Here is a 17,498-nt window from a genome sequence, read left to right as displayed (position 1 = left end):
CAAGAATTAAAACATAAAATCAACATCGCGAATTTAAAAGAAAACTTACAAATTAAACCAAACCCTTTAACTCTATTAAATATAGAAACTTAACAGAAGAAATATTGAAATCAGAAGTAAACACTGAAATAATGAAACAATTGTCTTTAGAGACAGTTAATATTAGGTATCCTCTACAAAACTGGCTTCATTTATACATCGACAGATCCTTAATCTCCAGTGAACAAGGTGCAGGTGCAGGTGTAATGTGCTGTCTCTTCTCACTTTATAGATCTTTTGGATATGGAACAGCAAGTTTTGATGGAGAAATCATTGCAATAAGTGAAAGTCTCAGGAATCTTCTATTTCACATCAATAAATGTAAGAATGCAGTTATATTATGAGACTTCAAAGCAGCTATTCTATCAATAGTCTCTGACATACACCTTCATCTCAAACAGCAGAAATAACTAAAATGCTCTCTCAATTAATATCACTCAATAAGAGAATTGTATTCCAATGGATACCATTTCATTGTGGAATCCTGGGAAATGAGAATGCGGATGCTTTAGCAAGAAGGGCAACACTGCTACTTACAGACCTGTTACTAAATCTACGTATTACTCCGTGAAAAGATTTATTAAATCTACATACTTAGACTTCAACAAACAAAATTTGATAATCTATCTCAAGGGGAAAAATGGAACTCTCTGCATCATAATCGACAGTTAATTCCCGATTTACCGCACAAATCGTCTGTAACTGCATTTAGATTGGCAACAGGCCATGACTATTTGGCCAACACCTGCATAGAATTGGAATGTATTATTCCCCTAACTGACCATTGTGCAACTCAAACCAAGAAATGGATTCGGAACACCTCAAAATGTGTGCTTCAGTGGCTGACCATGACAATATCTTTGAAAAATATTTATTTATTTATATTTATATTTATTTATTTAACCTGGTAGAGATAAGGCCATCAGTGTTCACGTAGGCTTCCGCGGCTGGTGTAAATGGTGTGTGGATAAGCTTCGGGGCTTCTACCGCGTTGTCTTGGTGTTGGTGGCTGACGTTTCGACTGCTGTGTTGTGGTCATCTTCAGAGGAGTTGTTGGATAAGGAAATTGTCTGCGAGCTCGTATATATATATATATATATATATATATATATATATATATATAGTAGTCTCGATGGGGGAAGTACTTGTGGTGATAGGTCGTAGGTTCTCCTTCTGGCATCTGATTGGTCCTTCATTGTCCAATCCGGTTGAGGTCTGTATGAAGGGGAGTTTTCATATTAAATACTGGCCCTCATAAGGTCCGAGAGAGTGACCTTGATACCGTGCCTGATGTCTGGATGAAGGGGGGGGGGTGCCGCGTACATGTGGAGACCTGGTTTCTCGTTCCTAAGTATGATCTTGGAATAGACTTCTCCATGGCTTCTATGAATATTCTATAAGTCTATTCCAAGATCATACTTAGGAACGAGAAACCAGGTCTCCACATGTACGCGGCGCCCCTTCATCCGGACATCGGGCACTCTTTCGGACCTTATGAGGGCCAGTATTTAATATATATATATATATATATATATATATGTATTTTTTTTTATCCAATGCCACCAGGTTGTCTTTGCGACATTTCTGGTCTTCTCTCCTGGCCATGGCTTAGTTGTAACCCACTTCTGAGGTTGGGGCACCTGGAAGGCGGAGTTACATTACCCCGATGATGTGATAGGATGATTATAATAATGTGGTGCCAGGAGAGGTCTTAAATCTAAACTTAACCTAAATTCCAGACCATGGACGAACACAGGAATAATCCTTTTCCCTATTTATAGAAGGTGCTGAGGAGAGTGCATTTGCAAAAATATACTATCGAAAGTCAAATGGTTTTCGTATTGTTGAGCGACAAATTTAGCGTATTTTATAAAAATAAGCCTCTTTCAGCGCTCAGAACTCTGGAACCATTTACTGCAGAACATTGAACGGGAGCTCATGTTGAAGCTGACATTTGGTAGCTTATGTTAAGAAGTAATCCTTATTTTTATTGTACACAAAGAGACAGATAATCTGATTTTACTTACTTTTAGGCTTTTTGCCAATTTGTAAAAATGTAAAAAAATATTGAGAAAAAACCTTGCATTATTAAGAGGGATTCGGCATTGTTTGCTTAGTGGTATGGCAATAAGTTTCGAGGGTATTAAATAGATTATTTTCACATGCCGAGAGCTGAAGATAAGCGAGCGTTGGGCATCATTTTACTCCTGTGTTTATGAAAACCTGTGATAAAGCTAGCCCAGCTATGCGCTACTAGACGAAATATCACGTGTAATATCACGTATTTAATATGGATACTCCCCTTCATACAGACCTCAACCGGATTGGACAACGAAGGACCAATCAGATGCCAGAAGGAGAACTTACGACCTATCACCGCAAGTACTCCCCCCATCGAGACTACTATATATATACGAGCTCGCAGACTATTTCCTTATCCAACAACTGCTCTGAAGATGACCACAACACAGCGGTCGAAATGTCAGCCACCAACACCAAGACAACGCAGTAGAAGCCCTGAAGCTTATCCACACATCATAAGGCCTGCTCTTCCCCTCTACCAGGGGATTACAACTACAACCAGGGTTGGAGTGCAAGAGGTCAAATGACTTTATTGTGAAATGCCTGGCATTAGAAAACAATAACAATTTAATTACTAAGCATTCTTTATTCTGTATTCTTTTCCTCTCTTGGTTTTACTTATACTTATTCATCAATATTTCTTACTACCTTGTTCCTCCAGTGTATTTTTTCATTATCAGAATCACTTTCACTCATGAGCTATGGAAGATTTACAGACAACAAATTTATAACTCCATTGACACCAGTATGGGTGGCCGGGTAGCTTAGTTGGTAGAGCAGCTGGCTACGGACTGAAAGGTCCGGGGTTCGATCCCAGGTGGTGACAGGATTTTTTCTCGTTGCCAAACTTTCAGAACGGCCCGAGGTTCACTCAGCCTTCTATAAAATTGAGTACCAGGTTTTTCCCGGGGGTAAAAGGCGGTCAGAGCGTGGTGCCGACCACACCACCTCATTCTAGTGCTGAGATCATGGAAAGCATGGGGCTCTACCTCCATGCCCCCAAGTGCCTTCATGGCATGTTACAGGGATACCTTTTTTGTTTTACCTTTTATTGACACCAGTATGAGGTAATTTTAAATTCATATGCTAATGAGGAACTTTGTTGTAACAGCCTTTATTACCAAATTAAAATGACAGACAGACTTTCTACCTCACATCTGGTGCTGCTGCTTAGAATAGTGATTGAAGAAAGAAGTAAATCCGGACATTCTTCATTATTCCACTAGTTGAAAAATTTAACGGGCTGTTACTTCTTTGTTGTTGCCGGTAGATTCCTCCTTTTTCCACTAATTAATGGGTAGCTGGCTTAAGAAGAAAATGTATATCTCAAATTATATTTGAAAAAATTGGACTTTCTTCCTTTTTCCAATCAGTGATTCAATTGATGATAATACTATGAAACAGATGAAAGGATTTATCTTTTAGTTGTTGTTTAGCATAGTTCTCAAGCACATATCTTTACAGAATTGATATATTTATTGCAACAAATTATGTGTTATGTTCTCAAGAAGAAAAAAATGGATTTGAGGTCATCTGGAAATTGTGAAGTACTATCAAATCAGGATATTGAGAAGCAAGAAATAAAACTTTATAGTTAATAATGAACATTAGAAACAAAAACATTGTTCCTGTTAATATATTCATCCTTTTTTTGTAAGATAACTTATTTTTGACTTTCGCGTTTTTTTATGTGGCAAAACTGTTAAAAAAACACAAAATACTAAAATAGTAATTGAATCACTCCATGCAGAAAGGACTTCAGTCCATTAGACCTAGTTTTGAGAAAACTAAGAAAAACATTCAGTACACTGTATTCCTTTCTGCATAGAACTCTGAGCCTGACGCTTCAGTTTCTATCTTTCCAAGAATTGGACTGAATACCTTTCTGCACAGGCCGATGGAACCACCCATAAAGATATGATTTCCACCGATATATCGTTTTTTTTTTTTTTTTTTCAAAATTTGTGACTGAAGCCCTTTCTGCATGGGGCGATTCAATTATTAGAATAGTTTTTAAGGCAGTTATAAGAAGCATACCACAAGTAACTTACATATTTTTCACACAGTTTGTAAATAAATTATATGATACTTATTGCCATTAACCCGTCTCTAAGTAATAGTGGTCCTTCACATTGCTGTATTTGGTACCACCAAAACTGTCACTTACATTAACATTTGCTTATTCTTATTACATATTGATATTTACACCTTGAATAGGATTATTATAGACAATCCAATTATTTCCGTCCTTTTGCTACTACTATATTACCTTCATTTAAAGCTTCACTAATGTTTCATTTTTGTAATCTGATCAATATAAATTTGCTATCCTAGTCAATTTTCAGTCCCTTCGTATCAGTCCGCAAGATCCCAGTTCACTATAACATACTTTAACACACTTTAAGACACTTTTTGACTTCATTGTTGTGATGCACTTGTTCATGCTGGGCCCTGACAGCGTATATAAGTACTTAATGCTGAGAAACAGTGGACTGGTCATATGAACAGAATAAATGAATTAAGACCTAATTGTAAGTTGACTGCCTAATATATATTTAACAGACGAAAACTACGATATAACAATTGTTTAAACAATCGTGTCTATAAACAATAACAATGTAAATACTGCTGCATAAAAAGGAGAACAGTATAACAAAAAGTTAATACCAATAATGAAACACTTCCCTAAACATTGACTATAATGCGATTACTCTAGAACCTAGAAATTAAAGTCTTAGGCTGGGAATACATGGATGTGCCACTACAGTAAGTGGCATTATATGTAATGCGTGGAGTAAATTGTGCACTCTCGAACAAGTGGTGCGCATGATACGAATAATCTGAGTAGTGCGCAAGCCTCGAACACCTTTCCAGTTCCATTCTATCTCGCACGATGCATGACCATGGAAAACGAGGAATCTTTGCTAACTGCTATTTGCACTTTGGTAGTAATAGGATACATTTTCAACAGAAAGAGATGTAGACCTACGGAGTTGTATAAGAAGTGGCTAGGGAGTAATTTTTAAGTGCTATAAATTTTCAAGACATCAGTGGTCAGTATAAAAATCTTAGGACTACTCAGATGATTTCCGCCAATTTTGGAGAATTATTGATGAAAATTGGGCCAGACTTTAAAAAATCAGCCACCAACTTGCGAGAACCAATTTCAAGACAAGATAGGACAATTCATCTTTTGGAGAATGTTATTGTGTAATTAACAAAGTATGTAAAACACTATTTTTGGTTCATTGTCTGTATATGTCAATATTCCAGGTTCACACTGACTTTACGATTCTTGGTGACAGGGGATTCGTTTACAAGCCTTCAATACCTTTTGCGAATTTCAAAACAGGCATAGGAGAAATAATCCCAGAAGTTTGCCCAGCAATTGTCAGCGCATTAAAGGAAAATATCAAGATGAGTTAAATCATAGTACCAACATAATGTGCGTCTTTAATGGGGATATTCTAGTTGCAATACAAATAATGAAACATTGAGAGAATTACAGTTAAAACTTCCGAAATATCATACTGAGAAAAATCAATAATATTTCGAAGTTGCATTGACGAAGACGAAGATGCTCTTGCTCAGGATAGGGACCAATGTCGGGCTTATGTAAGGGCGGCAATGAACCTCTGGGTTCCTTAAAAGCCAGTAAGTAAGTAAGTCGTATTGTAATAAAGAAACACGTACAATAAAACTACAAACATGTTCTTTTTTGAGTAATCAAAATTTGATTGCCAAATGATGTCCTTAATTTAAGTGTACAGTCAAAACGAGTATTTTAAATCAGCCAAAGAAAATCATCTTAAAATAAAACATAAGAATGCAAAATATATACAACAAATACTACAAAAATTATTATTGAATTCATTAAAAAATAATAAGAAGAAAAAACAGAAGATACTAAACTTGCTGGTTTTGACTATCGGAGTAGCCTATGTGATGAACATTCTGATGATAGAGTTTTGCCTGGATAATGTTGAAGAGAGCTAAGAGAGTTTGATTCAAATCCGGAAGAGACTGGATGTAGTGTAGTAAGAATGGAATTGGAGATTTTGTCATTGAAAGGTCAGCTTGAGAAGACTCTTGAGTCGGAGGGCATTGTGGTGGTTCGGGAACTGAAGCATAGGAAGTTGAGGGAGTAATTGGTTGACTAGGTTGTCTAGGATAATCCATTTAGGAAGAAGACATCAAATGAAGGTGCAGATGAATGAAAACGTTCTTGTCCATAGCAAGTTGGCAGTTCAAAGAAGTTTCGTTTTGATTTCACCTGAATGTCATAAAATAGCTTGCTGAATCCCTTTCCTCGTATTCGCACGATATGTTGTCATTAAAGATGAAAGGAAAGCACAAAATGATTTGACTTCACATTGTTCAACAGTGACCTCTAACCTCCCAGAAGCCATCGCGTGATCCAGGTCGTAGCACGTTTGCCTGCTGATCCGAAATTGCACTCAAGCATTGGTTCGATTCCCGCTTGAGCAGATTACCTGATTGTGTTTTTCCAAGTTTTCCTTAACTATAAGCCGAATGTCAGGTATTCTATGGCGAATACTCGGCCTCATCTCGTCAATTCCCAGCTTGCTATCACAAATTCCATCGATGCTAAATAACCTAGTAGTTGATAGAGCGTCGTAAAAATAACCAATTAAAAAAATTAACGTCCCAGCTGTGGCTTGCGTAATTCCAATGGCAATTGCCAGTAATTCTGTTCTATCATCCTGCTTTTTTGCTCGTTTTGAAGCCCTGTCTCATCTTGCGTGTTCACTGGCACGTTTCATTGTTTTTATTATAATAGTCAATATCACCAGGATTCCACAAGACTGGACATAATTTATGAGGTCCAATGTACTTCAGACCACTCTGTGCTTGAGGTGTGCGCGCTTCATGAGACAAATGGCAACAAACCCATCCACATAGCGGCAACGAATCCTGTTATGTTCGCGAGAAAAACCGAGGAACGGATCACTACGCGACATTTGATGTGTGCGCGTTCTTGCCGCAGTGCGTGCTTAAAATCGCGTACAAACAAGCGAATGAAGCCTCGAATTCAGTTCGACCCTTGTTGCATTACTGTTACTGTTGCAGTGCGTCCGTGTATTCCTGGCTTTACACAGCATCCTAACATTGAACAAAATGGCCATCAAGAAAATAATCAATACTATAACTTAAACAGTTACTAGGACTGTAAGGTGGAAACAATTTAGTAGTAGAGCAGAACCCCTACTTAATGTTTTTCTGGGTACAGAATAATTAACCTTAGGAGAGGGTTGACTCTAAATAGTGTTGTTGTTGTTTTCTAATGCCAGGCGTTTGAAAATAAAGTCATTTGACCTCTTGCACTTCAATATTTTTCAAAGATATTATCATGACCAGCCACTGAAGCACAGATTTTGAGGTGTTCCGAATCCATTTCTTGGTTTGAGTTGCACAATGGACAGTTAGGGGACTGATATATTCCAATTCTATGCAGGTGTTTGGCCAAACAATCATGGCCTGTTGCCAATCTAAATGCAGCTACAGACGATTTTCGTGGTAAACCGGGAATTAACTGTGGATTTTGATGCAGAGAGTTCCATTTTTTCCCATGGGATTGTGTTATCAAATTTTGTTTATTGAAGTCTAAGTATGTAGATTTAATAAATCTTTTCACAGAGTAATATGTAGATTTAGTAACAGGTCTGTAAGTAGCAGTGCTGCCCTTCTTTGCTAAAGCATCTGCATTCTCGTTTCCCAGGATTCCACAGTGGGATGGTATCCATTGGAATACAATTCTTTTATTGAGTGATATTAATTGACAAAGCATTTTAGTTATTTCTGCTGTTTGAGATGAAGGTGTGTGTTTAGAGACTATTGATAGAATAGCTGCTTTGGAGTCTGACAATATAAATGCATTTTTAAATTTACTGATGTGGCATAGAAGATTCCTGAGACTTACACTTATTGCAATGATTTCTCCATCAAAACTTGTTGTTCCATACCCAAGAAATCTATAAAGTGAGAAGAGACAGCACGTAACACCTGCACCTGCACCTTGTTCTGTGGAGATCAAGGATCCGTCAGTGTATAAATGAAGCCAGTTTTGTGAAGGGTATCTAATATTAATTGTCTCTAAAGACAATTGTTTTAGTATTTCAGTGTTTACTTCTGATTTCAGTATTTCTTCTGTTAAATTTCGATTAGATTATATTCCATATTTAATAGAGTTAAAGGGTTTGGTTTAATTTGTAGGTTTTCTTTTAAATTCGGGATATTGATTTTCTGTTTTAATTCTTGAACAATGGATATGAAACTTTTTTGAATTTTCAATCTACAGAGAGGACTGTATGAATGCCAATTGTTTCCTGATAATCTAATAAGTTTTTCATATTGAATCAGTGCTTTTTCTTCTATTGTCATTTTGATGCTGTTAATATTAGTGAGGAATCTCATAGAATCTATTGGAGTTGTTTTGATTCCACCAGTAATGAGTCTGAGAGCTTGGTTTTGAACATATTCTATTTCGTTTATGAAAGGTGAAGTAATTAAAATTTCTCCGCAGTATGTCAGCACTGGCTGTATAAACATTTTGTATGTAGTGTTCAAAGTATTCCTAGAGCATCCCCATTTCTTTCCTGCTAGTCTTTTTAGAAGGGAGAATCTTTTACGAGCTTTTTCAGAAATGTATTTCAAATGGTTGCTCCATGTTAACTTACTATCAAAAATAACTCCAAGATATTTGGATTCATAAGTCCTAGGAAGGTGTTGGCCATTGTATTGGATATTGAATTCTCTTTCTTTTTTACCAAGTGAAAATATTTGGTAGTTACTTTTGCTTAAATTGAGTGTCATCAAATATGATGTATTCCATTCATGTAGTTGATTTAGATATTTAAGAGCAGAATTTTGAATTTTGTCTCTATGTCTGTAAGATCCGGAAGTCCACAAAACTATATCATCTGCAAATAGTGCTGTTTTCATGTTTGATTCCTCTAATAGGGAGGGTAAGTCATTTATATAAATATTGAATAAAGTTGTGCTGAGGACAGCACCGTGAGGTAGACCTCGATATGTTTGTCTGTAACTAGAAAGTGAATTATTGAATTTAGTGGCAATGAATCGTTGACTAAGGAATTCTGATATCTATCTGAACATGTTGCTGGAGATACCTAATTTCTGGAGTTTTAGTAATAATTTATTTCTCCAAACAGAGTCATATGCTAACTGAAAGTCAATAAATATTGCCAAGGTATCTCCTTTCTTTTTAAAACTGTCTTTTATTTCTTGGCCGAGGCGTATGACTTGTTCATTGGTAGAGTGTAGTTGTCGAAAGCCAGCTTGTCTTGGTGATAAAAGATTTTGGGATTCTAAATACCAAGTTAATTTGTTGGAGATCATGGACTCCATGGTGTTTGCTATCATGCTTAATAGTGCTATTGGTCGATAACTATTAACTTCATGAGCAGGTTTCCCTTTTTTGTGAATTGGTACAATGATTGCTTTTTTCCAAGCTGCAGGAATTGAGGTGTTCCATGATAAATTGAAAATGGATAAAAGTACAGACTTGGCTTTTTCCTCCAGATGTTTCAAAAATTCGGAATGAATGTTATCGGGGCCAGGAGATTTCTTGGTTTTTAAATTTTGTAAAGCTAGAGTTAATTCTTTGGAAGTAAAATTTTGATGAAATATTTCAGGTTTTGTACTAGTAATATTATTTTTATTATTTTTATGTAATTCTCTTTTGATAAATTTGTCAGTTTTTTTGGTATTGGGATGTAATCTATGAGAGTTTGAGTAGTGTTTATTAAATGCGTTTGCTATATCTCTACTATCTGTTAGTGTTTTGTTATTATGAACAATAGGTTGGCTAGTATTTTCCTGTGTATTGGAAATATTCTTCAGAAAGTTATATGTTTTAGCGCTATCGGTTCTGTATTTAATATTTTCAATAAATTTATTGAAACATTTCTTTTTTGCTGTTATGATTGCTTTTTTAAGAATGGCAGTCTTCTTCCTCCAATCTTGAGTATTATCTGGTGTTTTACTATGTTCTGCTTTGGTTCTTGCTTTATCTCTATCTTGTTTCAATAAATTCAGGTTTTCTGTCCAGAATGGGATGTATTTTTTTTGTTTGCCTCGTGGAATGTGCTTTTTTGCAATTTTAAGAATAGATTCACAGAAATATTTGTTCAATCTATCTGAGTTTGTTTTTTTGCATTAGTGGTGTGTTGACCTTGAGGTGTTCGTCGAGTTCTGTTGTAAATAGTTTCCAATTCGCTTTCTTAAAGTTCCATGTTGTTTTGTTATTGTACAGTTCTTTTCTTCGGTTTTGGTGGAGATGAATAGAGGCAATGATGACTCTATGGCCAGATCCAGGGTCTTCAATTATTTTTTTCTTGGTTTTGTGATGAATATCTGATGTTACTAGTAATAAGTCTGGATTTGTACCAGAACCAGAATAATGAATGAAAGTAGGGGGATCTTCTTTTCTGTAGACAAGTTCTGCGGTTGTAGTATTTAGGAGGTCCATGATCATTTTTCCAGGTTGGTTTACATTATTGTAGCCCCAAAGTTGGGAGTGGGCGTTATAGTCACCAATTATGATAGTTTTAGGTTGTATATCAAACAAAGTTAGATCAAGGGGATTATTAGGTGGGTTATAGGCACTGTAGATTTTGAAATGTTGTTGATTTTTTCATATTTTAATTTTTATTAGTTCTAATTTGTCTTGATTATCCATTTCTTTTATGATTTGAAAATTTGTAATTAATTTCTTTGATGTACCTGCGAGAATTCCACTACTGATCTGTCTACCTTTGGGTAACAGTTTCATATTAAAACCTTTAAAATAAAAATATTTTAATTGGTCAGCATTAAGGTTTGCTTCTTGAATAAGGAAGATATCTATATTATTATCTGAGAGTATATTGGCTAGTTCAGTCTTCTTGGCTGATGTTATACCGCCAGCATTCCATTGTAAGATGTTTAGTTGATTCTATACCATTAAAGCAGTCCCCGCCTGGAGATTGACTGTAAATAGTGGTTTGCTATTTTTGTTTAAAAAATTTTGATAATTTTAGGACAAATACAATTTATTTGCAAAAAGGCTACAGTAAGTAAATTATGATAATACTGTACAAAAAGAATTATTAAGGGGAAGCTCAGTGTAAATCAAATCTTTTTTCTCGTCATGTCGGATATCTTCGCATTTGGATTTTTTTCTGCAAGAGAAAGTGTGAATTGTGATGGGTTGGTTGCTACGTCCATCAGTGAATATAACTGGTTTTTGCAAAGGACGGGAATTAGCATACGGTTTATGTCCTGTTCTTCTATGTGTTATTCTGCTCATGTTTGCATCTTGCAAAGGATGGGAATTAGACAGTTTGTGTCTGTTCTGCTCTGTGTGTTATTCTGCTCATGATTGCTTCTCACAAAGGGCGGGAATAAGTAAGCGGTTTGTGTGTGTTCTGCTATAAGTTATTCTGCCCATAATTGCTTCTCGCAAAGGACGGGAATTAGCATATGGTCTGTGTCTGTTGTGCTATGTGTTATTCTACTTATGATTGCTTCTCACAAAGGACGGGAATTAGCATACAGTTTGTGTCTTCTGCTATGTGTTATTCTGCTCATGATTGGTTCTCGCAAAGGGCAGAATTAGCAGACATAGGGGCAGAAGGATGATTGCATGGCCAACTTTATTAACGCATGACAGTGAGGCAGTAGTGTTGCCAAGTCATTGACTGTTACAAGAAATTTGTATTTTACTCATTGAATCGAAATGAATTTATTTTTGCATGAGTCGAGATTTTAAAAAATCACTTAAGAACAATTTTAACGTAAAATACGGGACAGCAAATTGAATAACGTTATATCGAATATAAAAATACATTAATCGTATGTAATAATAATTGGGACCATGAAAATTTAACGTTAAATGCAGAAAAACGTTAAGTGGAGGTCCACTAAAATCAGGGTTCTACTGTAATAGGCATAATTTACTCTGTGCACAACATAATGAAAGATGAACCAAAGTCAAAGTAAAAGCTATTACTTCAAAATCCGTTAATGTAAAACTGAAAACACAGCTGAAATTCATCAAAACAGATCTTGCACCATTCTTTCTGTCTTGGCTGCTAGCAAATCCTCTGTGTATGCAAATACACTGCTAGCTATATCAGCACTGTTGGATCTCCAATTTAGCAGAACATCCCTAATTCCGGAGCTCTCTCAGTAACTGGTAACTCCATTCAGCACTGCACAAGCAAATCCATTATGTCACCAAACTAAGGTTAATGTTTGAAAATGGTGGTGCCTTCAGTTTGAGCATAGTAAAATCATATGAGCATGAGCATAGAACAAAATCAGTATTCACAATATAGACAGGAAAGGAAAAAGGGTGAAAGGTGAAGAATACTGGCAGAAAAAAAAATTAGGACTGCCACAGCGCATAAACTTTCATACCTACACCTCCAAATTCTTTCTCACAGTTCTTTCCTTAGTATCTGCATTAATGACATTTGTATTATATCAGCCTAAAATCACAAGCATCATAACACTTCATAACACACTATACAGAGTAACCCACAAATAATGTGATTAATTTCAGGGAGTTATTCTTTGAAATATTTCGAATAAAATACAATTTTGCTTGTTTTTGCTTTCTTTTCGAGATAAAAATAGTTTTATATGAAATATTTTATACATGTTTTGGGGAAGTCATTGCTTGAATTTCTAATTTGCTAAGTCAGTTTAAGAGAGCAGTGTATTATGATGATAAATGATAAAAAGAATTTTAGTTTTGCCCTTGAAATGTGCAGAAATTTGATCCAAAGAAATGTAACCTTTCGTTCTGCAAAGGAATTTTACAATGTTACATTTGGTCGGATTAAATTTCTGCACAGTTGAAAGACGAAACTAAAATTCATTCAATCATTTATTATCATAATACACTGCTTTCTTAAATTTACTGAGCATATTGGGAATTCAGTCAATGGCTTTTCCAAAACATGTTACGAAATGTTTTATATAAATATCTCGAAAAGAAAGCAAAAACGAGTACAATTATATTAAACTTTTTCGTTTGAAATATCTCAAAGAATAACCCCCTGAAATCAGTGACATAACTTACTTTTCACACTGTATATCTTTCGTAATCTGACATTGATATCTCCACTACTACGCACATGAGATTGTCACAGTCCTTTCCTCAATCTTCGGATTTTTACACTTAATATACTGGTCTCACATTTTCGTAAATGACCATTCTGTTTATACACTTCAGCCTTCACTATCAACTGTTATCCATATATTCAATGCATCTTTTATGACTGGGTCCTATTCTTCCCTCTGGAAAATGGCATTAGTAAAACCTTTACCTAAATCTAACACACCATCTACAGTAAATTAATACAGACCAATGTCAATTCTTCTCACTCTCTCAAAAACATTAGAAGTTATTGTACACAGACAACTTACAGATTAGCTCGACGAACACAAACTCCTTAATGAGTATCAATTGGGTTTTAGGCCTGGACACAGCACTCATATAGCCCTGCTTAAAGTGACTGAGGACATCTGTGAAGCTAAAGTAATTGCACTAACTCTTCTCGATTTCAGCAATGCTTTTAATTTTGTTGATATTGACCTGCTTCTTGCAAAGATGAAGACTGCACCTGTCAGATAATACCTTGAACGGATGGACTCCTACCTACGTGACTGCCAAGTGTGTGTGTGTGTGTGTGTGCGTGCGTGCGTGCGTGCGTGCGTTTTTCCCACTTGATAATCAGTTCTCCATACACAAAGGTGGAAGTGCCGCAGGGCTCCATATTAGGTCCATTACTCTTCTCTACCTACATTAATGACATATCAAAGAACTTACAATATTGCCGATATACCTCTATGCCAATGACCTACAACTTTACATACATTCCAGACCCCGTACCATCAATGAATCAATTGATAAGTTGAATTGTGACTTAGCCACTGTTTTCACTTAGGTTGCCAAATATGGACTTGCACTTAATCCAAGTAAGACTCAAGCTATAATTGTTGGATATAAAGTTTAGTTAACTCTCTTAATAACAATAATCTTTCAGTTGTTACACTTAACAACACACTAATCCCTTATTCATCTGTCGTAAAAAATCTTGGTCTCTTTTTCGATAATAATTTAAATTGGAATTTTCAAATTAAAGAAACAATAAAAAAAAATCTGTTCCTCCATTCACTGCGTGAATCGCTTATTAAACTTCTTGTTCCAGCACCTAAAACTGACCCTAGTACACATCCTAGTAATGCCGCACTTCGATTATTGTGGCATTCTGTTAAGTGACTTAAGTTCTGAACTGTCAGACAAGTTACAGCGAGTTCAGAATATGTGCGTCAGGTATGTGTGCAACATCCGGCGATATGATCATATATTACCATTCTTCACAAGTCTTTCATGGCTCCAACTCAAAGAACGTAGAACTTTACACTCTTTGTCTTTACTCTTTCGAATTCTGCACACCTCAACACCAAATTACCTTTCGTCTCATTTCTCTTATATATACTCTAACCATGATGTAAATACCAGATCACTTGTCTGTGGCAGACTAAGTATACCTCTTCATAGAACATCTTGTTACTCCTCAGCTTTTACAGTCTTCACCTCGCGACAATGGAATTTCTTGTCACCCAAGTATTAGGGGCTGCAAGACAATAAACACTTTTAAAAATAGCATAAAGGATAACCTTCTTAGCAATTCACTCGAATTATACTGACTTTAAATGGTCAATGACTGTATGGTAACTTCTTTCTTTAGACATGCATCCTGATAGCACTGTATTTTCACAATTGTCTCATAATAATCTCTTCCAATTATCTAACATTATTTGAAATATATTAACATACTATGTATATTAGTTTAATTCTGCTACACAGTTTGTATTTCATTGTTTAATTAATAGTTCATAGTATTTTACTGTTTAATTTAGAAGTAACTCTTGTATACATATAACTTTTATCGAAATCATATTGTTGTGTTCTTTGTAGCTTGTAAAATCATTCACATGTATGTATACTTTTTGCTAGTTTGAGTGGAAGAGAAGACCTTACAGCCTTAACTCTGCCGGCTAGAATAAATTTTTATTATTATTATTATTATTATTATTATTATTATTATTGTTATTATTATTATTATTATTATTATTTATGAAGGTACTATCAGTGTTACAAAATATTGAATAAGAATATTAAGACCTTTTTCAAACAACAAACAGATATTGAATGCTAGTAATCATTCTTTCAACAGGATTCTACTACTGTACACACTGCTTACAAATCACTAGATTTTATTACAGAGATTTTTGAACATAGAGTCATCAAATCACTAGATTTTATTACCGGTACAGAGATTTTTGAAGATAAGAGTCATCAGCACTGGTTGGGTTGTGGTCCCCTCATAACCGTATGTCAGTCTATGTAATTTTTATTTGTGAAGTAACTTAAAAGAGAGTTTATGAGCATAACCGTCACACAGTAGAGGAACTAAAAGAAAATATCTCTCGAGAACCTGCTTTAATCACACCTGGGATACTTACCTGTGTTAACGAGAATTTTCTATGCCAATGTCGAGAAAGTATTACTGCTGAGGGACTTAATTTTCAACAAAATTCTAGTAACACAGATCAGTGCTCATTATTATCATTTTTAAATATCAATTTATGCTTTCAATAACAAAAGGGTCATATTACATGCTATTGGAAGCGGCGATGTTGACTCTTTTTTCTCAGTTGCATTGTGAGATGTAGTGCAGACAGGAAACAGTCTGATGCTCCCGAATGCTCTAATCAATCTATACTATACATAATAATAAGGTACAATAAAACACTGAAGAATATAATTTACTTACTAATATAAATTGAAGTATTAAAACTCTATTAAATTTTGCTTTACTTGTGTAAAATTTTTGCTTTGGTTTAATGGTGACATTGAATTTCAGACTGTTGTGGGAGCAGATATTGCTGAACTTTTGTTATCAAATTCGAGCAATGTTCAAGAGACAAACTCGGCAATCTCCTTAGCAAGATCAGCACCATCTCCTGCTGCTTCTTATCATAGCAGCAATCATGATGCTCAGTTAGATGAATCTCTGTCATATGCAGTTTCAAATAAGAGTGAAATTGATACAACATTTGAATTTAGGCAATATCTACTTTATGGAAACAAAAAGGAGGCCTTAGGTAAGTTATTCTCAAAATGTGAAATAAACAATGCAATAAAATTTCTATTATTTATTTAATTCCTCAGTTAATTTAAGAGAGCAGTGTATTATGATAAATTATTGAAATACTTTTAGTTTTGTCCTTTAAATGTGCAGAAATTTGAGCCGAACAAATGTAACTTTTCGTTCTGAAAAGGAATTTTAAAATTTTACATTTGTTCAGATCAAATTTCTGCATGTTTAACACTAGTAGGACAACATAAGTCTCATACCTAAAAGTACGGTATTGAGTCAAAATGACACAAGTGGGAATTCAAAGGCTTCTTAATCCAGAAATGTGTGTGCCTTTGATGTCATAGTTATAAAATACTGATTTCGACGATCATATTGATTATGATGATGATGTTGATGATAATGATAATAATAGTAATAATATACAGTAATTCACAAATTAATGCTTATTAGTGGGCGGCAATGAACCTCCAGGTTCCTTAAAAGCCAGTAAGTAAGTAAGTACAAGCTTGAAATTTAGTATACTTCGAAACAGCATATTTTTAGAAGTATTATGAATTCGGCCTGCATTCATTATTGCCAACAATGTTGTTATTAATGGAATGGAATTTAAGTGAGGGGGTGCTGATGACCCGACACTGCGACCTATTGAGATCTATTGTGCTAACCCTCGATATGGAATGAGTTGCATGCCACAGATCCCCTATGCGCTGCCCTAACCACATGACTCCCTTAACGACCGGTCCTTACAGCTGACAGAATCCATATACCATTCCTGCTTCAGCAAATTCCCCCAAGGCCCCCCTGTCGGTCCGAGGCGAAACTCCTCCCCTGAGTAGGTCCGCCTCAGGTGCCATGCAGAAGCCATCCAACATCGCTGAACTACATTCCATGGAGGCCGGTCAAGAGAGTCAGCAGCTTCGGGAGGCCATCGGTAGAGTGTTCTGAAAAACCAGAAACGGGATGATGGGGGAGGAAAGAAAGTGGCGAAGATGAGTGGGGTTCCAATCGCCTGATAAAGTTACCTGATATTCATCCGTAGGAGTAAGGGAAAAACCCCGAAAAAAACTTCACCCAGGCAACTCGTCGTGACCAGGAATCGAACCCGGGACCGCTGGGTTCGGAGTTAGACTTGCTAACCCCTCAGCCACAATGGTGAACTTGTTATTAATGTATAAA

General features: G+C 35.7%; 1 protein-coding gene across 7 annotated transcripts in view; it reads left to right on the top strand.

Annotated features, from left to right (window-relative positions):
- LOC138704946 (protein transport protein Sec16A-like) overlaps positions 1-17,498 on the top strand; it is a 572,743-nt gene that overhangs the window by 194,770 nt on the left and 360,475 nt on the right. For all 7 annotated transcript variants that reach the window (XR_011333490.1, XR_011333489.1, XM_069833405.1 and 4 more), the window contains one exon: positions 16,086-16,326. Coding sequence is in view for 5 of the 7 variants with exons in the window: in XM_069833405.1 (XP_069689506.1) it covers positions 16,086-16,326 (241 nt within the window). In the remaining 2 variants the exon portion in view is untranslated. The remainder of the gene's footprint in view (positions 1-16,085; positions 16,327-17,498) is intronic.

This window comes from Periplaneta americana, chromosome 8 (genome assembly GCF_040183065.1).
Source record: "Periplaneta americana isolate PAMFEO1 chromosome 8, P.americana_PAMFEO1_priV1, whole genome shotgun sequence".
NCBI lineage: Eukaryota > Metazoa > Arthropoda > Insecta > Blattodea > Blattidae > Periplaneta > Periplaneta americana.
The sequence above is the reverse complement of the archived record's forward strand: the minus strand, read 5'-3'. Positions and strand labels throughout refer to the sequence as shown.